Source organism: Nycticebus coucang, chromosome 1, assembly GCF_027406575.1.
Source record: "Nycticebus coucang isolate mNycCou1 chromosome 1, mNycCou1.pri, whole genome shotgun sequence".
Classification (NCBI taxonomy): Eukaryota; Metazoa; Chordata; class Mammalia; order Primates; family Lorisidae; genus Nycticebus; species Nycticebus coucang.
The window spans coordinates 96,231,604-96,258,433 of record NC_069780.1 but is presented as its reverse complement, the minus strand read 5'-3'; the positions used below and the strand labels follow the sequence as shown (position 1 = coordinate 96,258,433).

Sequence of the window (26,830 nt, the reverse complement as noted above, 5' to 3'; positions counted from 1 at the left end):
AGTTTCTTTTCTTTTAAACTTTTCCAGGAGAACAAAAAGAGCAAAGAAGACAGCAGCTGCTGCCACTTGAGGGAGAAGCAAGCAACACAAAAGCCCCTTCACCAGCAAATTTCTCATTCCTTAGGGGCCTCCCACTGGTAGCTACTTAAGTTCCTGCCGCCAGGAATTCCAGATCAGCTCCAGCAGAGGTGATTGTCACCTCCACACGGTAGGCCACCACTGCCAACAGCTGCCCAGCCCTCATCATCTTCTCTATCCTACTTCTGTAGTGACAGAGCAAACTAAAATAGAATATCCTATTTTAATTAAAGTTAGGAAGATATTTTTTAAACTTGAATGAATAATGACTAAATTAATTAAAATACCCAGTTCCATCAAACCAGATAAAAATTCCAAAAGCATTCTTTCTCTCACTGAAGCCAACAGCTAGGTGAACCTGGGCTGGATATCTGTTTCCACTACACAGTTGCATCCAACTAGGAAAAGTAGGAGCTGACCTTGGAGAGGGTGAGACCTGAATGGGGCACCAATGCTTCCCAGAAGGAGAATGAGCCATCTTCAGTCCTCACTTTCCCTCCCTTATTTCATGAATGGTGACTTACCCGGTTGTAAACGCTGTATTCCCACATTAATTCATTCCCAGTCTTTTCATTAAAATGTAAATTTCAATCCTGAAACCATCGCTGGGATTCTAAGAGTAACATAGCACTAAGTTTAGACATTTGTTCTTACCTTAATGAAAAACAGGGTCTCCCCAGAAAAGTAGAGTCCAAAAGAAGGGGAAACTCTCTTAGATGCATTATATACTAACAGCCAAAACCAGAACCACACTATTCCAGAGTGAAGGTGAAACACACGTAGGGGCACCAACCCCACAAAAATCTGCCTCAATGCAAGTTTCCATTAACGAAAAAATCTTTTGGCTGAGCATTTTTCTAAACATTACTCTACTTTTAAAAATTAGCCAAAAGCTGTAAAATTTTACTGGTGTTCAAGTAATAATTAACTTAATGAATACCAATCAGAATACTAAACTGAGTTTATTCCACCAATACACAGAGACTCTCAAGATTCTATTCTGCCTAATAACTTACCAAAATTTACAACAGCGCAACCAAAAACACATCTAGAGAACGGGGTGAATGCTAAGAAGTATGTCAGGCAAATCAAAACTTACGTGTGAAACTGTACTTGCTTCAAAGATATTTACTCCACTAAACATTTTTGTTAAATCTACTTTGTAATCATTACTAGTGTCGACTTTAAAGAGAGAAATTTAAGGGACAGAATCTTAATTAGAGCTGTGGAGACTGAACGGCTCTCTAACAAGACCGACTTTCCAAATAATTTTTCACCTAACACCCTACCCTTGCAAACCTGGAACGGAGGAGCAATCATGTGAGCAGGGATTTGTCAGAAAAGTTCACTAATACCCAGTGGCTTCTCCAGGAAAAGCATATGATACTACAAGCAATTAACAGATGAGTCAATGACTGCCACCCCCACACTGCAATTACACACTCTCGCTGCAGAACCATCTGCAAAATATGTACAAAGTTTACAACAGCTAACAGGACTATATATTTGGTGATGGAAAACTACTTTTCAGAGGATGTTTCAAATGTAAGCAGATTTAAAGACAAGAAAAGGAAGGATCTTAAAAAATCAGAACTGAATCAAGACCGCTGGGTATGTTCCTATTCTGTGAAAAGTATATAAATTATACACATACTTGACAAGGTTGAAATAGGTCTAATAAAACACCACAAAAATTTGGTTATATTATTCAATGAGAACAGTTTAAAGGTAAGTTCAAAGGCAAGAAACCAACAGTTAAGTAAACATGTTTTGTTCTAGGACCCCAGAGCCAGAATAGCCCTACACGGAAGGCATTGCTGTTAAACAAAGTAAAGGCCTGGGGGAGGTGGGCAGTGAGCAGGGAGTGAAGTTCCCCAAAGTGGCAGCCTGGCAGCCCTGAGTCAGGCCCACTGTAGCTCCCATGGGGTTGTGCTGGCCATCTCCTATGCATCTCCTGGTGTCCTGAACTGCCAGGTTTTTCTTCATCTGATGGACCTCTTGCCACACTTCCACCACACCCAGAAACTAGTTAGACAAACTCCAATCTAATAACTAGCATACTAATTTTAGTGTTTCTATTACATAAAATACATTGGTATTTCCTAAAGGAATTTTATACTAATGACACCACTGTCCTGCCAGGACTCTCTAAAATAATTTGGTCTGATAATTCTGCCAAAGATATGTCTTACAATACATACCAGATCAAATGTATAAATGTTATTGGAAGACTTTTATTCAATTTCAAAAAGCATATTAACATAAATCTATTATATACTACTTTATTTTCCTCTGTAAAGCAAGGACCACAGAATTAAAAGACCTAGAAATCTCTAGCTTCTCTCTGACCTTTAAATAGTACCTACACAATACATAAGCTTCTTACATACTTTACCAGCTCCACTGTCCATAATCTCAACATTTCCCGCCCCCTCTAACTAAGTTACCATTGGAAAAGTCTGGCACCGCCCTTTAGCTCAAAAACTACTATAGATCTATTTCAGGACATAGGACACAGCCTTGTTTGGTTGGTTGGTTTCTTTTTTCTCCCGTTGGTAGTAAAAATATCCCAATTCCTTAAATTTACAGGTAAAAAATACTAGTTTCTAAATGATTCTTTAAAAAGCCATAATAAAAATTCTCTTCACTTAAGGAAAAAACCCAAAGGCAGTGTTCATATAATTTAAGTCATGAAAGGAATGTAAATTAAAATTTGGTTCTATTTTCTGTCTCAACTTTAACTTGTAACAGTTCTTTACAGACTTTTGAAAGCTCTTTTAGAAAAGAAAAAAAGTAGGAATGATTGTTGTTAGAAAATTTTACAAAAACACATCACAGTTTTGGCTTCAGTTACTACCTTTTGCATATTTTTCTATGTTGACACTGTACCTGAAAATTCTAATTTCTATTGGACAGTTGACATATTTTTGGCAGAATTATCACCCCAAGTTATTTTAGATATATACCATGAGAAAGACTTTCTATTCTATGTAAATATTTATCAAGTGCTGTTGATTATACTACTTTCTCTTGAACTTAATTACGGGTATTTTAGATGAGTGATATGTAATCTGTAGATTTAATGTACCTAACACATGCTAATGATATGTAATCAATTAGAAAAAGAACCCTTCAAATTGATGAAAGGCATGGTAAAAATATTACTCCAAAATAACTTATTTCTAAGACAATAGTTGTTGTTTTTCACGTTATGCACCTACTAAACGTGGGCTTAGGCACTGGAGTGACTGTTGACTCTAAAAATTTTATTGTTGGTGTTGTTTTGGTTCTATAAAGTTTCTGTGTAATAAAAAAGGTCCCTTTTAAAATGGTCAGATTTAGAAAGTAAACATTGATGAGATTAATAAACAGAGTCACATCTATCACTGATTAGTGACGTGATCACTCAGTTTCTTTCTCTTTCCACTATCATTTTCATAGGGCAGGACATTCAAAGCCAAAATATTCAGTAATTTAGTAACTTAATCTTTTAACATTTGTCAAACAGCTTCTATATACCAGGCACTTTTTGCTGGGTGCTAAAGACAGAAAACGCATGAGCTAAATAAAGCCTGCCCTTGAAGGCTCACACTCCATCAAGGAGACTGACATCTCACTACAGTATCTGTAAGGAGCATAAGGTGTTCCCAAAACATAAAACAGTACACACTCATAAACTATATGTCCTGGAGGTATTGGTATAGAACACTTTTCTAGGTAAAATATTATTATAACAAAGCACTGTTACCATTTCAAAAAAAAAAAAAAAAAAAACTAACAAATTTAAGACAGGCTAGGAACTTTCCTCCTTTACCCTCACATAAATCTTCAGGTAATTTTGAATGCTCCATATTATATATCACAGATGGAAAAAAAGTTGTAAGAAGCTATTTACTTGCCCAAGATCACAAATTAACAAATGAAGGAGGCAGGATTCCATGTCAGGTCTTTTCAGTTCAGCATTTCACTATCCTGTACCTGCCTCACAAATAAAACCTAGGGGAGGCACTAGATCATGTGTTCTGTGATCACATGATGTTCTATGTGTGCACTGTGCAATTCTGTAGGTATGCAATAACCACTGAATGCAATGCCAGACGGTAGTGGTTCTAAGTATGAGTCTGCAAATATATTAGCTTTAAAAACCATGTCAGAAGAGCTTCTCCAAGTTAGAACAAAACAGTAACGAAGACTTTGATAGATAAGGACAAACTTAATCTTCAAGTAGTACACAGGCTGTACTTCCCGATCCAGAGTGTGTATAATTTTAACAACACCAGTTGTGCTGTCAACTTAAGACATAAGTTTCACTGGTAACAATTTCAATTTTTCCCTGTTCTGTTACCTAGTTTATGTTTACTCTATAGCCACCAACTCCGTTGGTTCCATCTTCCAGGCTCATTGTATATAAACACATCTACATGTAACAATCGGACAAAAAATGCACATCTGTACACGTACTTCTTCACACACACACTTCTATAATGAACCCTAATAAAGATCAACTGGAAACTATGAACTGTCACAGACCAGACATGAAGAAAATGGGTGGCGTTAAATAAAAACATATTTACCTGTTTCTTCATCTATCTTGAAAACACCAATACCAGAACCATCTCTAATGGAGTATCGGATCTCCCCATCTCTTCCTGTGTCCTCATCATGAGCTGACACTGTCATGACTGATGAACCAAGAGGGACATCTTCTTTCACTACACCCTTTTCCACAAAGCTGGGAAACACTGGTGGGTGTAAGTTCTCATTCACATCAATTACCTCAACTTCAATGTAGCAAGTGGAAGACAGAGAAGCTGGCTTCCCTTTGTCTTTGACCCTCACTGTGAGATTATACACTTGCTTCTTCTCAAAGTCCAACTGCTGTACAATTCTAACTGCCCCACTGAGCTTATCAACATCAAAGCCTCCTTCTCCATGGTCCATAAGACTGTATCTCACCTGACTGGACTGACCCAAATCAGGATCATGGGCTTCTAACCACATGATTATGGTTCCTTCTGGAAGATCCTCTCGAACTTTTACACGGTAACTAGGTGGAATAAACATAGGTGGGTTGTCATTAACATCTTCTAGTGACACCTTCAAAAGTACAGTAGAAAACAATTGGGGCTCTTCTCTGGCTTGGTCCCTAGCTTCAATCTTTAAGTAGTGCACAGGCTGTACTTCACGATCCAGAGTGTGTATAATTTTAACAACACCAGTCACGCTGTCAATTGAAAACTTGTCCGTGTCTGTAAGGATAGAGTATGTCACATGTCCATTGGGCCCTAGATCCTTATCTGTAGCTTCAACCTGGATTATTTCACTATTTACCTCCTTGTCTTCACTCACTTCAACAAAATAGCTCTCCTGTAAAAACTCAGGTGGGTTATCATTGGCATCCAGGACTACAAGATCTAAAAGATGCCAAGTGGCCTTCTGGGGTATTCCAAGGTCATACACAGTAATATTCAGGCTGTATCTATCTTTTGTCTCACGGTCAAGTGGAGATAAAACTTTTAGCATCCCTGTTTCCATGTCAATAATGAAGCTACTATCCTCATTTCCTCCAGAAATAGCATAGACCAGTTTTCCATTGAAGCCAGTGTCAAGGTCAGTAGCATTCATTAAGATTACACTGGAACCCATGGGGTGGTTTTCCTTTACCTCAATACTAGTAGGAAGGGTTCTAAACTGTGGTGCATGAGCATTGATAGAGTGAGAATCAAAGAAAATATCCTCAATTTCTCCTTGATTGTGTAACTTATTTGCCTGCAGGAGCTTCTCTGCCAGCATTTTGGCAACACCAGTCTCCTCACATTGCAAATTTACTGGCTTACGACTGGCAGCCACAGTTATGTTGATATATAATGGTGTGGCAAAATTTTCTCCATCTGTAGCTGTAATTCGCAGACTATGAAAAGACACCTTTGAGCCTAGGCCATCCATTAGTGATTGCTTCAATGTCAACACCCCAGAGGTAGGGTTTAAGCTAAACAAATTTAGTTCATTGCCAGCTTCAATCTGATATCGTACCAACTGAAGTTCATCGGCATCAATAGCAGAAACAGTAGTTATTTGCTCTCCCACACCTAGATCCCTGGGAATTATTCCTTCACAGTTTATCTTCTCAAACAAGGGTGTGTTGTCATTCAAGTTATTGAGAGTAATTGTAGCAAGGACTTCAACTTCCCGGCGGTATGGCAAGCCCCAGTCTGATGCACGAATCCTTAGACGATATACCCGAGGCATCAGTTCATAGTCCAAGTTTTCTGAAATACTCACAGCACCAGTGAAATGGTCAATCACAAATGGCACATGATTTAAATTTGCAATACTATATGTTACATACCCATTCTCACCCTCATCAGGGTCTTCGGCACTCACACTCATGACAGTAGTACCAATGGGCACATTCTCATCAAAAGAAGCTTTGTATGCTATCTGGGAAAACTCAGGGGGATTACTATTTGCACCTAATATTTTAACTAAGACCTTGGTGGAGGCTTTTCTGTCACTTGTTGTTACTTCCAGCTCAAAATGGGATGTCTGCTGTCTCTTAATTGGTTCTAAAATGGAAATGAGACCAGTGTTGTAATTTAAACTGAATTTAGCTTTTCCAGGTGTACTTTTAAAAACATACCTCAAATGGGAATAACTAGGAATGGCTTTTACCATGACCACAGGTGTGCTGGGAGGAGCGAATTCACTTATTTCAGCTCTGTAAACATCCTTTTCAAACTTCACTGGCCCAGCTTTGACCTGTGGTGAGGTCATGTGAATTACTTTTACTAAGGAGAACTGGGGAGGAGTTCCTTTATCTTTAGCCTGTAGTGTCAGATTATAGCCAAAAGGATGACTGTCCCAATCAATGTCACCAATGGCTTTGACTTTATATTCTTTACTCCCTGGAAAGGACCTCACTGTTCTAAACTGCTGAAGAAGATCCCCTGCCACAATGCTTAAAGAAGCTATTTCCCCATTGGCACCCCGATCACAGTCATCCACTGTCACGATCGCATATGTTGGGTCCTTGTCCAATTCTGATGGCGATAATGTCACTGCTGTTATCACAGGAGCACATTCGTTGGCCTGTTCCACATGAACTGTTAGCTTGGCCATGCTGCTGATACCACTGCTACCATACAATTTCATTCCACGGTCCACAGCAAGGATTTCCATCTCATAGAGCTGGGTCTCTATGTAATCAAGTTTACCAGTTAAAACTACCACACCACTGGTTGGATGAACAGCAAACATATCTGTTCGGTCTTTAAAACTGTAGTAAAATTCTCCATTGGTTCCTATGTCTGCGTCTGTGGCGCTGACTCTTGCAATACTGGTCCTTATGGCTGTGTTTTCAGGTAAAGAAATGCTGTATGAGGTGGGGGAAAATAATGGTCTCAAGTCATTTGTATCCAGCACTTGCACCCTGACCTTTGTTCGGGCTTCAGCATTAGTATTTTTTTCAACCACTTTGACTACCAATGTGTAATGGTCTTTTACTTCTCTATTAAGAATAGCTGTATTTCCTCCTTTGGTCCTTATTCTTAGAAAGCAAAAGTCTCCAAGAATGTATTCTTCAGCTTTAAACAGGTTTTCATTGTCTCCTGAGACAATTTTGTACTTTAATTCCCACACTGGATCTGTGATGTAGACACCCATCTTTATAGGATGCCCAACGTAAGTTTTGGCGGCAGAGTTTTCATGCACAGTGACATTGTACTGGGGGTGTGTGAACTGCAGAGGAGGAGTCTGTTCAAGTCTTTGGCTTCCACTGCCAGCTCCAAACTGCTGGAGGAGGAGGAGGAGCAGAAGTAGAAGCAAGGCCAAATGTCTTCCCATTGTTTTACCTTCAGGAACCTGACACAGAGGAAAGAAATAAGAAACATTACTTTGGGGAAGTAAAACAAGCTAAAAAGGTGTAAATTATTTACAATCCTACATTTTAATAGAGTATTTTCCTTCTATATGGAGTATGAATAAATGCAATGATTTCGGACTTTTTTTCCCTGAAAGAGAATGTCAATGTGAGTATCCACACTCTTCTAACATGTTCAATATTACTAAATTTAATAATTTTTTTAAATATTTGAATGACCTGAATCATAATGAGCATCAAATGAAATATTACTAACTATAGCAACTTCAATCTTCAAAGCAAATATAAGCAGTTGTTGAAAAGGTAATGAATGTTGTTTATATTTACTTACAATGGATGAAATGCTCTAAAGCTTCCGAACTTAATGCTACAAGAGTATTGTGAGCATAATTCCTTTTGTAGCCAAAAAAAAGGTAGCTTTGTATGACCTCTCATACTGATAACTTACCCCATTTCAAAATTTATCCTGAAACTTTCTTTGTAAGAATAATTAGGTTCACTCCCTACATAAGAGTTTATTGTCTCAGTTCTATTAAACTATTTAAATGTATTAAAGTAAACATATCTTAAGTTTGATAACTTAATACCAACATAAGCCAAAAACCCAACATAAACCAAAGGGGTGGGGGGAACCCAGGTAAGGAGCTACCAACAAACCCCCCAAGAATTCAGCAGCTTGATGTCAGAGTTTTTCCTAAGTCAGCGAAGCAGATTTCTCCAACTGTATCAGTGTTTTATCACCATGCTGTCAACAACCAGTTGTTCACAGTGTCTACTATCTTAAGAGCACTCAACAATAGTTACCTGGGGGCCCTCCATTAGAAAACAAGATACATACACACACATAAAAACTAAACACACACACAAGGTCAAGTTAATGGAGCAAAGGGCCAGGGCTTACAGGAGAGTCAGAGGGTAACTCAGGAAACAAAGAGGGAAATTAAAGAAATGAAGAAAGGGATGCTTTAATAAATGAGAAGGTGGGGTGAGGTCTGGCCAGAATAACAGGACAGTTATTTCAGATCAACTATTCCTCTGGGTCAACAAATTCATCTTATAAATCAACGCACCTTCACTCCTCTCTCCCAGCTCTGTCAGTAGAGACAATACTGTAATCTTGCAAAGTAGCTCTCATATTAATATTCGCAAATGTGAATGCTACCAGAGGTAAAAGAAAAGCAGACTAGAGGGCTGTTTAGACAGCCCACTGGAAATTAGTGTGGCAACCTCAACTCACAGTATCTTAACTCAGCTACTGCCAACTTTGCCCCATCAGTCATTTCCTTAGGGAGGAAAACAAACAAACACAAAAAACCTAATATGCTTAAAGCAATTATAAACTTAATTGATACTCAATCAGTTCAAGTTGACCACCCTAACTTGTCGTTCAGCTATCATGGCTTTAACTCCACAAATGAAAGTCAGGAAATCAGACAGAATTTTGGCTTTTAGGAAAGGTCAAATTATCGCTTAAAATAAGGAAACAATTTTCTCCCAAAACTATCTCTTTAAATATCTCAATTTGGGAATAGTGGAAGAGGGAAGCCACAAGTAACAATTAGAAAAAAGGACTGTCATCACTTTGCATATTTTATCTGTGCTTCTCAAATGTATGTGTTTATGTGTAAATGCTAACATTTTCCTTTGTTCTCCCCTTTCTATTAAAAAATTTATATACAAAATATATATATATATCAATTTGGGCCAGGCATGGTGGTTTATGCCTGTAATCCTGGCACACTGGAAGGCCAAATGGGAAGATTACTTGAGGCCAGGAGTTAGAGACCAGCCTGAGCAAGAGTAAGACCTTGTCTCTACAAAAAATAGAAAAATTAGTCAGGCATAGTAGCCTATGCTTATAGTCCCGGCTATTCAGGAGACTGAGACAGGAGGATTACTTGAAGCCAGAGTTTGGGATTACACTGAGATGTGATGATGCCACTCAACTGCACTCTAGCCGGGGTGACAGTGTGAAACTCTGCATCTTAAAAAAAAAAAAAAATTTCCATTTGGTCAACAGTACTAACTGTTGGGGAAATCAGTGTTAGGGAAATCTGAATAGGATGAAATGATCTAGTAATTTTAACCAAAATGAAAAAAAAAAGGAAAGTTCAACTCAATTCAACCTATAGGTACTGAGGACCTGCTATCAGACAGCACCTTGTGTGGAGTTAACACATTAATTGCCATGCCAGTTGTATTTAACTTACTCTAGTTTGAGCCTGGGGCCTTGTGAAGCATATACAACTCACAATCCTCTTGACCTAATAAAACACCGTAGCCCCAAGAAAAAAAATTTTTCTCCAGTGTGGCAGTGAATGTATTAAAGACGATAAAAGACAAAGACCCTAATCCCAGGGCAAGTACAAACAAGGAATAAAAAATGCATATGAAGAAAATGTTTTGAAAAACAATTAAAAAGATGATGTTCAACAAGCATAGTCTTCTGTTTTAAGAGATATATTATGCTTTAGGAGGCATCACTACTATAGTATTATCCAATTTACAATAAAGTATTATGCCAGGATTCTATTACAAGTACTGAAAGTATTTTTTTTTTTTTTTTGTAGAGACAGAGTCTCACTTTACTGCCCTCGGTAGAGTGCCATGGCATCACACGGCTCACAGCAACCTCCAGCTCTTGGGCTTATGTGATTCTCTTGCCTCAGCCTCCCGAGCAGCTGGGACTGCAGGCGCCCGCCACAACACCCGGCTATACAAGTACTTAAAGTATTTTGCTTAATTCTAAATATATTATGTGGCCATTAAAGAGAATAAGGTAGCACTCTACATGTTAATGTATACAGCTGTCCAGATATCTGAACAAATGAAGCTGATCCCATTTATGTTTGTTTTTAAAAGGAGGGAAAGAGCCAGCTGCGTTGGCTCACGCCTGTAATAACAGCACTGTGGGAGGCTGAGGCAGGAGGATTGCTTGAGGTCAGGAGTTCGAGGCTTGTCTGAAGGGGAGAGAGAGAGACCATGACTCATGAAAAAAATGGAAAAACCCAGCCGGGCATCCAGCGAGCGCCTGTAATCCCAGTGGCTTCAGAGGCTGAGGCAGCAGGATGCCTGAAGCCTGAGTCTGAAGTTGCAGTGAGCTATGATGCCACTGCACTCTACTCTGGCTCGGGGCATAGGGTAGAACTCTGTCTTGCCAAAACAAAACAAAACAAAAAAGCAAGGCAACTGTGCACATATGCTCAGCCCAACCCCCAAATCCCTTTAAAAATAAATAAATAACAGAAGGAATAGATGTATCATCCCTTTCACTATTTAATTCTTTTAACAAACATTTAATGAGCACCTGCTATGTACCAGGTATAGTCCTAGATGCTCCAAAGTGAACCGAAGTACCAAGTCCTGATAGAAGACACATTTCCTGGTGAGAGACAAACAAGTACATAGAGTACATCAGATGCTGATGATTAGGAGAAAAAACCAAAAAGAGTGAGACTGTGGACAGGACTGCAAAGGAGATGAGAGAAGCCTCAATTCAAAACAGCCAGGGTTCCTCACTTCAGCACTATTGACATTTTGGGCAGATAACTCGCAGATTCTTTGGGGCACTGTGGGATGTTCAGCATTCCCTGGTCTGCACCCATGAAAAGCCTGTAGCATTCCTCCTCCCCCAGTTGAGAAAACTAACAATGTATCGAGACATTGCCAACTGTGCTCCAGGGCTTAGTGTCACCCTCAGTAGAGAAAAATCAGGTTAGAGTTACAAGGAAGAGGTCCTGTGGCTGAAACACAGTGGGTGACCCAGACTACTTCATGAAGGGAGTTCCTTTGTTAAAAAGTAATTTTTTAAAAAAAATTTTAAATGTGTTTAGATTTACATAAAGCTAAAGACAGTTTTCCCTACTGTTAACATCTCAAATTATTATTGTAGATTTGTCACAACTATTTAACCAACCAATACTGATATATCATTAACTAAATTTCATACTTTATTTAGATCCCCTTAGATTTTACCTAAGATCCTTTTTCTGTCCCAGGATCCCATCTAAGATGGCATATTACATTTAGTTGCCATGCTCCTCAGGGTACTTCAGAATGTAAATCTCTCAGATTTTTCTTGTTTTTAATAATGACTGATAGTTTTGAGAAGTACAAGTTAGGTATTTTATAGAGTATCTTTCAGGCAAAAAAATTCCTCAATTGGAATTTGATGGATTTCTCAGGATTAGGCATGGGCTTTGTTCTGGGAAGGTAGACAGAGGCGAAGCATCATTCTTGTCATTTCCATCACATAACGTATCAGGGTTGATATGGACCTTGTTCCCAGGACTGAGGTAGGGTCTGCCAGGTCTCTCCCCAGCAATGTTGTGACTATATGCAAACCACACTGAAAGGGTATAGAATTATACTCCTCAAATTATTTAGAATTCTTTCATAAGGTTGGTTTGTCTATTCTCCCCTATTTATATATTTTTTCAATCAGTTTTTGAAAGATCAGTATCGACTCATAAATGAAGGGTGATTTTAGGACTTTGGAGTTTACTACAAACTAAATGAGAATCCACTGGTGATTCTGAACAGAGAAGAGACATGACCTAACTTAAGAGTGAGAACTGTGTTGATAAATACAAGAGCAAAAGCTAGAAGGAGACCTCACCAATTGGAAGCTACTGCAGTAACACAAGGAGAGCATGCTGGTTTGGCCAAAAATAGGAATGGTGAAGGTGGGAGAAGTGGTCAGATTTTGGATCTATTTCAGAATTTGCTAATACTTTGGAGCATTAAGGGGAAGGGAAAGAGCAGTATCAAAGACAATTCTGGGGACTGTGTGCTGAGCAAGGTGACTAGGTGGCCAAGAACTGACAGGGGAGAATGAGGGAGGAACAGGTTTAGGGAGTCAGATCAGAGTTCAATTTTGTGTAAGATAAACAGGAAATATCTACTGATTATCCAAGGAAAGATGTTGAGTGGGCAGTCAGATATGCGGGAGAGGTCCAGCCTGAAGATTTAAATTTGAGAGCTGTCAGAATATGGAAGATGGTGTTAAAAACCACAAAACATAAAATAGATCATCAAGGAAGCAAGCACAAAGAAAGAAAACCATGAACACCTTTGCTCTCCCAACCCCTGAAGGGCAGAAGTATAAGAGGAACTAGCAAAGGAGACAGAGTAGCCACCAAGGTTGATAAGAGAACCAAGAAACACTGGTACAGTAAAGAACGTAAGTAAATCTTTTTGTGCACGTTTAAGTCCCACATTACAACTTGGAAATGACCTATAAAGACTGGCTACACTATGCTGCTCCCATCACCACTGTTGAAAGGCCTGGTGTCCCCACCATCACCCACAAGTTATAAAGAAAATGTCCAACACAACAAACTGCTATGGCTGTTCTCTCCCCATACCTCCCCAGCTAATCAGTCTGTCCACAGGCCCTACCACACCTGTATAACCACAGCTGGATTCCCGAACACCCCCTCACCTTCCACAACCCACGAGTTCTCACTCAACACAGCACAGCTGGAATAAACTTTCTGGACCACATTTATAACTGAGACCTTTTACAACCCTGAATTTACTCTGCAAACTTGACTAAGGGAATGCCACGGCAATTAGATAAAGTTATTAAATGCGATATTTTTAATCAGAAAAAAAATACACTTTGGGGAGATACTGTTAACCCTACAGTAATGTAACCAAGAGCCCTGAACTCAGGTTTCACTATAAAATGCTCTGATCAAAAGGATGGCTATGACCCTATACAAAACAGGCTGAAGAAGGGAAAATATACTGACACCATTTCACCTAGGACACCAGGACATTATTACCTGGACTTCACGCTTATGAAAATTAAATTCTGAAGACCATCTTAACCAAAGGGTACATTTTGATATTCAGAAGGCAATCATACTATTCGAACTCATTCACAGTAATTTAGGATTTCTAAAATGCAAAGCAAAAACAAAGAGTGTTTACTTAGTTCTGTCTTTAGAGAAAAGAGCTCCAGGTTCAAAGATTAAATATCTTTAACACAGATTTCTGAAAATCCATAAATTTGGGAGAAAAATAATTTTTTCTAGTAAGAATCAGATATTAATATCTTCATATTTCTTCATTAGGGAGACCTTCATGTCAAATGCTCCAATCAATTACTCCGCACATTCTCCTGTGCTGAGAAAATAACTGGGTATCTTTAAGCATTCAGATCTCAAGCTTAAGTTTTAGAGATATTTCATATGCTATGGAGAAGGGACATGAGGGGGGAACACAGCCTTACCCAATGCATAAATTTTGTTAAAGGTTGTATGATTTAGTATTGGGAGGTCACAATTATTACATTCACAAAAAGTCATTCTAACCATCTGCACAATATGGAAACATGACTAAACTTTTCATTCTCCATATTCTGATAAAAATGCACAAAAACAAAAAAAATGCACAAAAACATTAAAGTTAAGAACTTTAAGTCCTCCCTCTTTGTGTTCACACCCATACTACCATTTTCTATCAACAGCAGAGCAAAAGCATCACTAAAATTTAACTTGGTATTGAAATTTAGAGCTTAATGTTCAGTTTATTGTCACACTGCTAAAGTATTTTTAAAGATTTCTAAATTTCAGGGACATTTTCAAAGCAATGTCACAAAGTTGTCAAAGAGAATATGAAATGTCCATATGACTCATGTTTTTTTAAGTATTGTATATTAAATAAAATGTTAAATGATTTCTAAAAAATTCAAAAGGAGTACTTAAAAATTGCTCTATCTTACTGAGTAAAAATAAAGCCTATTTTTACTCAGCTATAATCAATTCAGAGCTTCCAGATAATATTTATAAGAGGGGGGGAAAAAAAACCCTCCATTTTTCTAGTAAATTACAATAGTGATGGCTAATACTTTTAATAGCTTTCATTCTCACAGAGAAGCCAATGAGTAGATCCTGTTTATTTTCTGGGTGAACATTCATTCTTTTTTACCAATCTCAATACAATTTTCAGTATAAATGGGGGAGGGGAGGCTACAAGGCCCAGAAATTGAACTGCAGCCTTAAGCTTTTTATAGATCATTTAATTACTCCTGGTAACCCCATTTATATGTTGTTGGCTCTGACTGGAGCAGCAATAAGTCTAGCAAGACAAGCTAGCAAGATTTAATTTAAATATAGCCTTTACATGATCAACAACTGATTCCAATTAAACTCTAAGAATGGTCTTTACTGATAGCTACAATGCAGAACGTACAGATCTAACTTTTTCAGGATTTAAAATTTCAGTACTGACATGATTTAATCAATCCAAAATAAATTCTTTTTTTTTTTTTCCTTTTTTGCAGTTTTTTTTTTTTTTTTGACCAGGGCCAGGTTTGAACCCACCATGTCCGGTATATGGGGCCAGTGTCCCACTCCTTGAGCCACAGGTGCTGCCCCCCAAAATAAATTCTTAAAAGGGTTCTTGCCATTGAGAAAGTTGAACATAAGTCTCAATTTTTAAGTAGCCTCTACATAAAATCTAATGATTTACATAAACCTATAAAACATGTCTGGAGGCATTACAGAGATGACGGCTTCTAATTGTTCTGTGCTGTTGGGACCTAAACGATGAGACAGGTAAGCAAGGTTTCCAGATCTGTTTTTGGCTGGGCCAGGCAGTCTTTTATTATCTTTCTTTCCTTTCTCTTTACAGAGAGGCTACCCTCTAGCCACTTTCTTTTCCTCCATATTCTAGGACAAACTTTGTCCAAAGAGAAGCTCAATAAACACTGTTCACCTCTTGTGATTTAAAATCATCTTACTTACTGTGTTTTTCTTTGCACACATAAATAATTTAAGTGGTATTTTGACAGGGTAACCAGTAATTAACACCAGCCACTCTTACCACTTTCGAATTACTAAGGATTTATTGTAAGTCAAATTATTCTCCCTGTGTATGTAGGAACACACACAAGCATTTCACTAAAAGATGGCTCAGGAATGTGACTATGCCAGGTACGGAAAGAAAATGAATTCCTCAGGAAGAAAGTCCCTCATCTCTCCACTCTTTACAATGTTATCTCTTCTCAGACCTCAGAAGAGAGGTCTACAAATAAAGACACTCCTGATGATAAAATTCTGCCCCTTCAATAAACCAAACAAGAACGTCCACTGGTGGAAAGACTCCTTATTCAATAAATGGTGCTGGGAGAACTGGATATCCACATGTAAAACACTGAAACTGGATCCACACTTTTCTCCACTCACAAAAATTGATTCAAGATGGATAAAGGACTTAAATTTAAGGCATGAAACAATAAAAATCCTCAAAGAAAGAACAGAAAAAACACTGGACAATATTGGCCTGGGGAAAGACTTTATGAAGACTGCCATGGCAATAGCAACAACAGCAATAATAAACAAATGGGATTTAATTAAACTGAAAAGCTGTACAGCCAAGGAGACAACAACCAAAGCAAATAAACAACCTACCCAATGGGAAAGGATATTTGCATTTTTTGAATCAGACAAATGCTTAATAACTAGGATCTATACAGAATTAATTAATTCACAAGAAAAAAAAACCAACAATCCCATACAAAAATGGGGAAGAGAGATGAACAGAACCTTCTATAAAGAAGACGGACGAATGGCCAGCAAACACATGAAAAAATGCTCATCATCCCTAATTATGAGAGAAATGCAAATTAAAATCCACCCCCAACCCCAGCAAGAATGGCCCATATCACAAAATCTCAAAATTGCAGATGCTGGTGTGGATGTGGAGAGAAAGGAACACTTTTACACTGCTGGTGGGACTGCAAACTAACACAACCTCTTTGGAAGGAAGTATGGAGAAACCTTGAAGAACTCAACCTAGACCTCCTGTTTGATCTTGCAACTCCATTACTGGGCATCTATCCAGAAGGAAAAAAAACCTTTTATTATAAAGACACTTGTACTAGACTGTTTTTCACAAGTTCAATTTACAATCGCTACAATGTGGAAACAACAGCCTAAATCCCCCTCAATCCAGGAATGGATTGGCAAGATGTGGTATATGTATACCATGGAATACTTTTCAGCCATTAAAAAAATGGAGATTTTGCAGCATTTGTATTAATCTGGATGGAGGTGGAACACATTATTCTTAGTGAAGCATCACAGGAATGGAGAAGCATGAATCCTATGTATTCAACATTGATATGAGGACAATTAATGACACAGTGGGGCAGGGAGAAGGGGAGAGCAGAGAGAGAGAAAGAGAAGGAGGGAGGGGTGAGGGAAAGGAAAAGAAAAAGAAAAGAAAATAGTGACTAATTCTCACATAAATTGGATTTAATTTTGACCAAAGTATATTACTTGAACATTAATTTTTAATTCAACTTGTTAATATGTTTAGGATATTGCATCCTCATTTATAAGTGAAATATGTTTGTAATTTCCCTTTATAATAATATATTCCCTCCAATTTTAATATCAGGTGTACCCAGATCAAGTAGAATGATTTTGAAATATTTCTTTTTCTATTGTCTATAAGATTTGGTATGATCTGTTTTTTGAAATTATCTTTTATTTTTATTTATAAATATTAGTTGTTCACTTTTTGAGACTTTGGGGAAAAAAATAATAAGTTAACTGATGACTCCATATTGAACCTCAGAGTCGAAGTATTCCATGATAGACATACTCATATCTGACAATGTGAATGTTACTTTTCTTGCATTATTATTATTGCTCAATATTTTGTTGCAGCAATCGTTGGATTTTTTTCCAAATATATTTATCTTCGTTCCTTCTTTACGAGGTTTTTGTTTCTAGCCTTTATCTTAAACATTGTTATTGTTATTAAATTTCAAGCCTTTTTTCAATTTTGTGAAGGCAAAAAGTGGAAACCAAATAAACACATGTATACATATAAATAAAAAAAAAATTCTGTCCCTTCTTTGGCTCTTTTCTCATGAATTCTCTCTCCAAGTCTAACATTCTAACACCCCTTCATTCCTGACCTCCTCGGCTGAATCTCCACACGTAGGGTGTTTCCTACATAAACTTCACTCAAACCTTCGCTTTCTTCAGATTAACACTATTTCTCTCTCATGCTGACAAAAAAAACAAAACTCAAAAAGAGGAGCTTCTCAGCACCCCCAGGACCCCTCTCCTCCAGGTGCTACTCCACACAGGTCCTAGGCAACATCCCAGTCGTACAAATGGCTGGTTTTGGCATCACAAGCTAATGCCAAGTCAAGCATCCTTTTTTCAGTGCTCATCATCCTTGACTTAATGTCCCATTTGACACCACTCACTCCTCTCCCCAACACCCTTGTGCCTTTTATATGATCACAGACTGCCTAAGCACAAAGGCAACTCATAACATACCGAAAAGGAATGACAGGACATTTCTTGATTCCCTTCAATACTCTTTTATTCCTCCTCCACAATGACTCTTCCACCTACAAGTCTGGCGTTACAAACTCGTCTTCCAACTCTTTCTATACATGTATTTTTTACTTAAATAGCTCATCCACTCTGCCCCAATCATTACTGCCAAATCCCAAATTCTAGCCTAACCACTCTGAAGTGCTTTGAACACTAGCCCAGAAATGCCATCAGACCTAAGTTACATAGTCAGCCCTGTGCGTCTCTGTATCCACATCCATGGATTTAATCACCCAGGATCCAAAATATTAATAAGCAACCACCACGCAACTAAAAATAAAATAAAATAAATACAGTGTAACAACTGTTTACACAGCATTTACACTGTAAGTGATCTAGCTTTGCAGTACATGGAAGATGTGTGTAGGTTACATGCAAACAGTGTTCCATTTCATAGGAGGGACTTAAGCATCCCTGGAGTTTGGTATCCTGGGAGGTCCTGGAACCAAGTCCCCTAGGATACCAAGGAACAAATGAATAGACTTTTCATCCACTTCCCACTGCAAAATAACAGTTCTTCCAGTGTATTTTCCAGTTGCAATGAAATTTCACTACTTCTCCAATCACCCAAGTTTGCCAACTAAGAAACAAAAAGGGGCTGGGAATCACTGGATCTAAGACCCAACCCAAGCTTGTCACTAATCAACTGTCAATTTGAAAGTTGCTTAATCCTTTAGACTCCATTTCTCTCTCTTCAATTCCTATGTACCAAATCTCTATTTCTAAAAAGTTACCCAGATTTGACATTTTTTTCTCAATTTCACAAAATTGTTCCCTTTCCATTTCTGCTACCACCCAGTTCACATGTGTATCTGTTCAGAGACAGTACTTCAATTGTTTTTTGATATTCCTACTTTCTGGACCCCATTCTATTCAGCCTATTCAAACTTCTTTATGATACTATTTCCTAGCTTGAAAATATTCAGTATTACCCTTCAGCCTGCTGAGTATGTATATATTCTTCTTAGCCTTGTATTAAAAACTTGATTTGAAAAGCTTCTGTACAGCCAAGGAGAGAACAACCAAAGCAAATAGACAATCTACCCAATGGGAAAGGATATTTGCATATTTTGAATCACACAAACGCTTAATAACTAGGATCTACACAGAACTTCAATTAATCCACAAGAAAAAAGCCAACAATCTCATACATCAATGGGGAAGAAAGATGAATAGAATCTTCTCTAAAGAAGACAGAGGAATGGCCAGCAAACATGTGAAAAAATGTTCAACATTCCTATTAAAGAAATGCAAATTAAAGACACCTGAGATATCATCTAACCCCAGAGAGAATGGCCTACATCACAAAATCTCAAAACTGCAGATGCTGGTGCGGATGTGGAGAGAAAGGAACACTTTTACACTGCTGGTGGGACCGCAAACTAATACAACCTTTTTGGAACGAAGTATGGAGAAACCTCAAAGAACTCAACCTAGACCTCCCATTTGACCCTGCAATACCATTACTGGGCATCTATCCAAGGAAAAAAAAAAACTTTTATTATAAAGACCTTTGTACTGGGCTGTTTTTCCGCAGCTCAATATACAATTGCTAAAATGTGGAAACAACCTAAATGTCCTTCAACCCAGGAATGGATTGGTAAACTGTGGTATATGTATACCATGGAATATTTTTCAGCCATAAAAAAATGGAGATTTTGCTGCATTTGTACTAACCTTGATGGAGGTGGAACACATTATTCTTAGTGAAGCATCATAGGAATGGAGAAGTATGAATCCTATGTATTCAATTTTGATACGACAACAATTAATGACAATTAATGACAGTGGGGCATGGGGGAAGGGGAGACCAGACAGAGAAGGAGGGAGTGCATGAGGGAAAGGAAAAGAAGAAACAAAAAAAGACAAGAAAAGAAAATAGTGACTAATTCTCACATAAATTGGATTTAATTTTGACCAAGTACATTACTTAAACATTAATTTTTAATTCAACTTGTTAATATGCTGTTTGGGATATTGCATCCTCATTTATAAGTGAAATATGTTTGTAATTTCCCCTTTATAATAATATATTCTCTCCAATTTTAATATCAGGTGTACCCAGATCAAGTAGAATGATTTTGAAGTCTTTCTTCTTTTTCTACTGTCTGTAAGATTTGGCATGATCTCTTTTTTGAAATTATCTTTTACTTTTATTTATAAATATTAGTTGTCTGTTTTTTGAGACTTAAAAAAAAATAAGAAGTTAACTGATGACTCCATAGCAAATCTCAGACTCAAAGCATTCTATAATAGACATACTCTTATTTAACAATGTGAATGTTACTTTCTTTGCATTATTATTATTGCTTAATAGTTTAATGCATTCTGATTTCTTTTCTGAATGTATTTATGTTCGTTCTTTTTTTTTTTTGGTAGAGACAGAGTTTCACTTTATGGCCCTCGGTAGAGTGCCGTGGCATCACACAGCTCACAGCAACCTCCAACTCCTGGGCTTAAGCGATTCTCTTGCCTCAGCCTCCCGAGTAGCTGGGACTACAGGCGCCCACCACAACGCCCAGCTAGTTTTTGGTTGCAGTTCAGCCGGGGCTGGGTTTGAACCTGCCACCCTCGGTATATGGGGCCAGCGCCTTACCGACTAAGCCACAGGCGCTGCCCTTTCATTCTTTATGAGGTTTTTGTTTCTAGTCCTTATCTTAAACATTGTTACTGTTATTAAACTTTAAGCCTCTTTAATTTTGTGAAGGCAAAAAATGGAAACCTAATAAACACATGCATATGTAAAAAAAAAGAATATATATATATATAAGACTTTTAATAATCTCACCTCTACCTCTCTTCCTAATCTAAACTTTCCAATATTACTTCCTATGTCAAACCAAAAATGTTTGCTTCCCACAGGCTTACAAAGTCCAACAACCAAGCTGTCTTATGTCAGTAACACAACCTGCTGGTCAAGTTCTGAACTAATGTAACATACTCAAGGCTTCCCTTCTGAAAGACAATGCAAACACACTATTTTATCACTTCCTGCCCTCCATGTCTCATATACACCTTATTTATTTTTACCTTCTCTTCAGCATTTGCTCCTTCTCCTCTATCCTTTACCCCAGCCCCCCCCACCCCCAAAATCATTCCCCTGGTTTACAGGTCAATTTAAGTCATAGTCATAAAATACTGATGTGCTACCTAGGGGGCAAAAAAAGAAAAACAAAAAAAACAACAACAGCATGGGTAACAGATCAACAAACCCTTTTCCTAAACAGAACATGGTATGCTTAGGTCTCCAGACTCTATTCTTCATACTACAGTGCCATATTATGGCTTCATACTTCAAGCCATACTATGGTTTCTATAATTTGCTTTGCACATGTTATCTCCTTGAATTATTCCCCTCTGATTCACATTTCCCTTAGAATCACTCTATTCTACGTCCACCAGCCCCAGACCCATTGGCTCAGTGAGGAGCTATGAAGAAATACCTTGACCCTAATGGATCTCTATCACATTGGACTGTAACTTGTCCTTCACTTGTCCTTCTCCCTCACTGGACTGTAAGCTCCTTGAGGGCAGGAAATATGATTTGTTCACCCCTAGATACTGTGTCTGACCTAGTCTTTGGTAAAGAAGAGATCCATAGTTACTGGACTGTTAAATGGACAGATGGAAGAAGGATTAAAAATAAGAATGGAAGACAAGTAAGGGAGGAAAGATAGTGAGGGATAAACATAGAAAAATAATACATCCAACCTTCTCAAATTCACAGAAAATCCAGGCACAACCCAAAGGCTGGTAACATCACTGCAAATGGCTGTCCTGTAGAGGACTCTAAACTTCCAGTGGCCCAGAAAGAGGTCACTGTTCAAAATCAGCTATAGATAATGCCAGATCAGTGTCTGTATTGCAGATTATAATGAAGTGCTATGCTTTAATATTCTATGGATAATAAGATTAACTAATGACTGATTTTCCAGTTTATAAAAGACATTACTTCATAGACTTTTATATGTATAATCATATATATGACAAATCCTTAAAATTAAGCAAGAATTTGGGTAATTTATTTAAATCTCAGAGTTTCAGGGAAAGAAAGATGATTTTAAAAGCTTTAAAATGTGACATATACAAATTCCTCATTTGATTGAATGTATTTTTTAAATAAAAAGTTCCTCTCAGATAAGAGAAAATGGCAAATGATCTCAAATGACATATTAACTCTCATTTCGAAAACTCCTTTCCAGCTTTTAAGGAGAAACACTTTTAAGGATAAAAACTTGCGAATTGAACAATTAAGTAAGGATAGAATTTGGCTCTGTTGTATTTGTATAATTTGGTCAAATGAACACTTACCTACTGCAAATTCCCACTCATAAAAATTAAACAGCACATCTAGCTTTATGGCTCCCTCCTATTAAATTAGGTCCTTAAGGCTACAAATTAGGCCACTAATACAGCATTTAATGCAAAATGTCTACTTTGGATTTGTTTATTGATTCTATATAAAATCAGCCAAACTTGGGTGAAAAAGAGATGGTGGTAGAAAGTTAAAAACCCTGTCCACTTCTAAGATTCAAAGAAATAACTGCTGCAAAGGTGGCTCTGGAGCCAAGTCTAAAGACACACCAAAGAGGCAGAGGATCAGGGGCATGATAATGGTATGTATTAGTCTGCCATATAATTTTTAAAGATTTTTCTGTCCATTACAAGGATGTAAATAACCAGTCAACATGGTAAAAACTCAACAGGGATATTTCTACTAATTAAAAGATACAAATGATATACACAGGTGACCAAAATTATTTCATGAAGTCCTCTAAAAACCCTGCTCCCTCTCAGAGTGAAAGAATTTGGCTCATTTAAGATGTTCATTTTTCAAGAAATGGGCATATAAATGCAAACTTTGTTAAAATCAAACCTTACATTGAGCTTGTTAAATGTCATGTTTGGCATAACTTAGAATTCTAACCAATTGTTTTCAAAAATCACCGTGTTTTAAGTACTTCTACGTTTTAAAGCTTAAGTATATAACAAGAGAATAATTCTAATTGTGAAATCAGAGCTCTCCTAAGACACAAAAGACAAAGCTAAATGTCAAAATTAACCCACCTGAGAAACACCTTTTCCTGAGTAACAATTCCATGTGTTGAGTAACATAACTGAACTCATTAAAAGTAATGAGGAAAATACCACCATTACTTACACACACGCAAGTATCTACTGAAACTACTGAAACCCGTCCCTGAATATATAAAACATTAATCAGCTTTGGAAAAATAAATAACTGAAGATAATTTTCTTTTCACTCTTTCCAGATTTTAATTGTGACTGTAAACAACCCGGAAAAAAAAAAGCCTCTATCAGGCACCATGGGAATTGCTTAACAAATGCCGCTTAACGAAATCATAACTCAGACACATGCAAAAAATAACCCCTTCCCCCCAAAAAGGCAACTTAACTGGATGGAAAATATTTATGAGTTTACTTTCCTAATTCATACAATTGCGTCCTTGTTTCCAAAGCCCTGCAACTCATATCAGCGGGAACCACAAAAAACCTCGCAGACAACAGAAAGTTGGCTCCCTACAAGAAACCACTGAGTAAGAAAAAGCCCTGAAGAATTAGAATCTCTTTAAAAACAAAAGCAACAGCTTACAAAAGTTTATCTTCTAGAGAAGATAGAAATAAATGACATACCGCATTATTTTGCAAAAATGCCCAGCCCGGGATGTTTATCCATCTCACCGTTCAATCTGCACCAACCAGTTGCATCTGCAATCTCAGCGCAACGCTCCCTCGGGGCACCAAACATCTAAGGGACCTCAGAGACTCCATTTCCAAGATCGCATCTCCAGGCCCCCGGCCCTCATCTCACCTGCGCGGTGCACAGACACACTTCTTTCCCACAAAAGAATCTGCCCTGCCCAGGAACAGGGTCAGCGAGGTCGACGGCCGGGATTGTCCACGAGAGGAGAGTAGCGCGCTGCTGAGTCCCGGGCCCCGCCACTCTGGCTCACGTCGCCGACCACCCCCTCCCCGTCCTCCTCCCCGACCGCGCTCGGCTCAGAATCCCCTTCCCTCAAACCACACCGCACGCGGGGCCGGAACTCAACTTCCCAAACCCGAAGAAAGAACCCAATCACCCCAACCCTTCCGCGGGGCTGTTCTCCACCCACCCCCTCGGCCCTTCGGAACGCTGGGGGCAACACCGACCCGAGCTGGACCATCCAGACGGTCCCAAGGGCGGACCCGCCGACAGCGCGCCCCCCGGGTCCCGAGCGGCTCCGGCCTCCCTCCGTCCTCAGCCTCAACCCAACTTACAGCAAAGTTGGCCCCAAGTGGCGGCGGTGCTCACGAAGAGCACACCCCGCCCCTCAGCGCGCCCCACAGCCCGGGCCAGCCGAGCCCGTGGTCCTCCAGGACCCGCACGGCCGCATAGCTCCGACCGTCCTCGCCCGCCTGAACCCCAGCTACGCAGCCGGCTCCCGCGGCCGCTCCGGCGCCTCAAGATCCCAAAGTCTCACGCTCCCGGCACGGAAGAGATCCCTCCGCCCGCGGCCACGCCCCCTAGCGCCGGCGCTCGTTTCTCAGGAGGGCGCAGAAACTCGAGCCTAAGGTTCCCCCCGACCCCAGCAGACCGCGACCGCTGGAAGGCAAGCCAGCACCGGGGGTGGGGGCGGAGACCTCGCGGCGGCGCGGGGACCAGTTCGGGGTCTTGTTGTAAGCCGAGGTTTGTAATGGCCTGCGCACGGACTACCGTCCGCCAAGCGATTAGGGAATCTTTTCCGATAGAACAGGGAGAAACCGTAGCTCAGTGAGGGCTCGGGCCAGAGGTAAAAGTTTCCGGCGCCTCCTTGGGGACATTTTTCTAGAACCCTCTGGGAGTTCCGAGACCTGTATTTGCATATCTGGGTTCGGGGTTTGCAGTCTCAAAATGGTCGTACAGGTCCCAGAAAAGGGATGCGGTTAGACATGGATGTGCTTACTACCCCCATCTGCAGCGAATCCCAGGAAAATTAAGACGCTGCCCGGCAACCTCACTGTATAGCGAGATGCAGCTGGATCCCCTGCAAAACCACTGGAAGACACCCCGACGCCCGCGAGCCGGGGCTGACCCCTGTGACCCCCGGGAAGACAAGAGGGGGCCCGCGTCCGCGCGTCCCGTCCCAGGAGGAGGGCCGGACCCGCTAAGTTTTCGGAACTCGACCATTTTAACAAAGAGAGCCGATTTCCATGATCCCAGTGGCGAGATCTTCAGGGGGACACAGAGAGGCATCAGGAACAAGTCCTCGCTTCAAAGTTCATGTAGTCACCTCGTGAACAATCTTGAAGAAGGGTCTGGAAAAATGAGGCGTGCAGGAGGAGGTACTGGCCGAGCAGCAGAAGAAACGGCGCTTGCTGACAGAGCGCGGGACTCTCACCTCACAGAGTCCCGCATCCACAGGGCGCGCTCCCCAGTACCCAGAGGCGCGTCTGGCTACGGCCACGATCGCGTACGGTGCGCCAGCACTTTCAGGTCCGTTTTCCGCGCGGGACACTTCGGACGTGGGTGACCTCGTCACCCCAACTCCACCGGCCTGCGCCCCTGTACGAAGCTTCGATCCGCAAACATGACCACAGCAAAGTAGTGTGAAGGGGGAAGGAAAGTGCAAAGACACCGCTCCTGTCGCGTGAAATCACGGGATTTTTTTGTTTAAGTGGCACCAAAGAATTCCTGGAGGCGTCAGCATTCATTAATAAATAACGCTCACTAGGACCAAAACGTGCGTGGGAATCCTAGTTTTCCAGGCTTTCCGAGACACGATTTAAGTGCCTGGAAGAAGTTGCACTTGGTCGCCGCAGCCACCGCCGAGGACCAGGGATGGAGATGGCAGGCTTCGGCCAGGCCACGATTTTACTGCTCCGCCAGCGCCAACGGAAGGAAATAGGGACACCAACATCGAGTTACTTTCACGTGAAAGCGGAACAAGTTCCTCAGGGGTCTTTTAATAATCACCCCCTCTCACCCTGTCTCCAAAGGCTCCTGGAATGAAGAAGGAGACCTCGAGGGACGGTTCCCGAAGCAAAACGCCCTCCCTAACCCCAGCGCAGCCTTTGCGGCCAATGAGCTGCTCAGGCTGATCTGGGGAGGTCGTGTCAATAGTGGGCCAGTCTGGGTGGGCAGGAGAGCACGCGCCCTAGTTCCTGGAGCTCTGGGGAGGTCCGAGGTCGCCTACCCGCGCAGCCCGGCAGGAAGCGCGGTGCCGGGCGCCTGGACTAGAGGGCGCTGCGCCCCTGCACATCGCGCAGCCCTCGAGGCGCCCTCCCCAGGCTCCATTTCTGAAACAAGTTACATTCAAAATAATGCACCAACTGCATCGCTGCTCAAGTTCTTGCGAGCAGTGCTCTATCTGTATTTTATGCATTCCAAAAGCTGTGTGTGCAAATCTCACTACCGAACCGCGCTCACCCAGGAGCGTGCACACCCGGAGCGCAGAGCCGGCAGGAGGCACGCTTTCTTGCACCGGGTTAGAGCCAAACGTCCCCCTATAATGGCCTTCACGTTTCA

General features: G+C 40.1%; 1 protein-coding gene across 2 annotated transcripts in view; it reads right to left on the bottom strand.

The window, feature by feature from the left end:
- FAT1 (FAT atypical cadherin 1) overlaps positions 1-24,705 on the bottom strand; it is a 120,277-nt gene extending 95,572 nt beyond the window's left edge. Inside the window, exons 1-2 of one of the 2 annotated variants that reach the window (XM_053584053.1) lie at positions 24,604-24,705; positions 4,653-7,938 (exon numbers count right to left, since the gene is read on the bottom strand). In XM_053584053.1, coding sequence (XP_053440028.1) covers positions 4,653-7,920 — 3,268 coding nt within the window. In that variant the 5' untranslated portion in view covers positions 7,921-7,938; positions 24,604-24,705. The remainder of the gene's footprint in view (positions 1-4,652; positions 7,939-24,603) is intronic. The other variant, XM_053584062.1, reaches the window with a different exon arrangement.
- Positions 24,706-26,830: the final 2,125 nt, after the last annotated feature.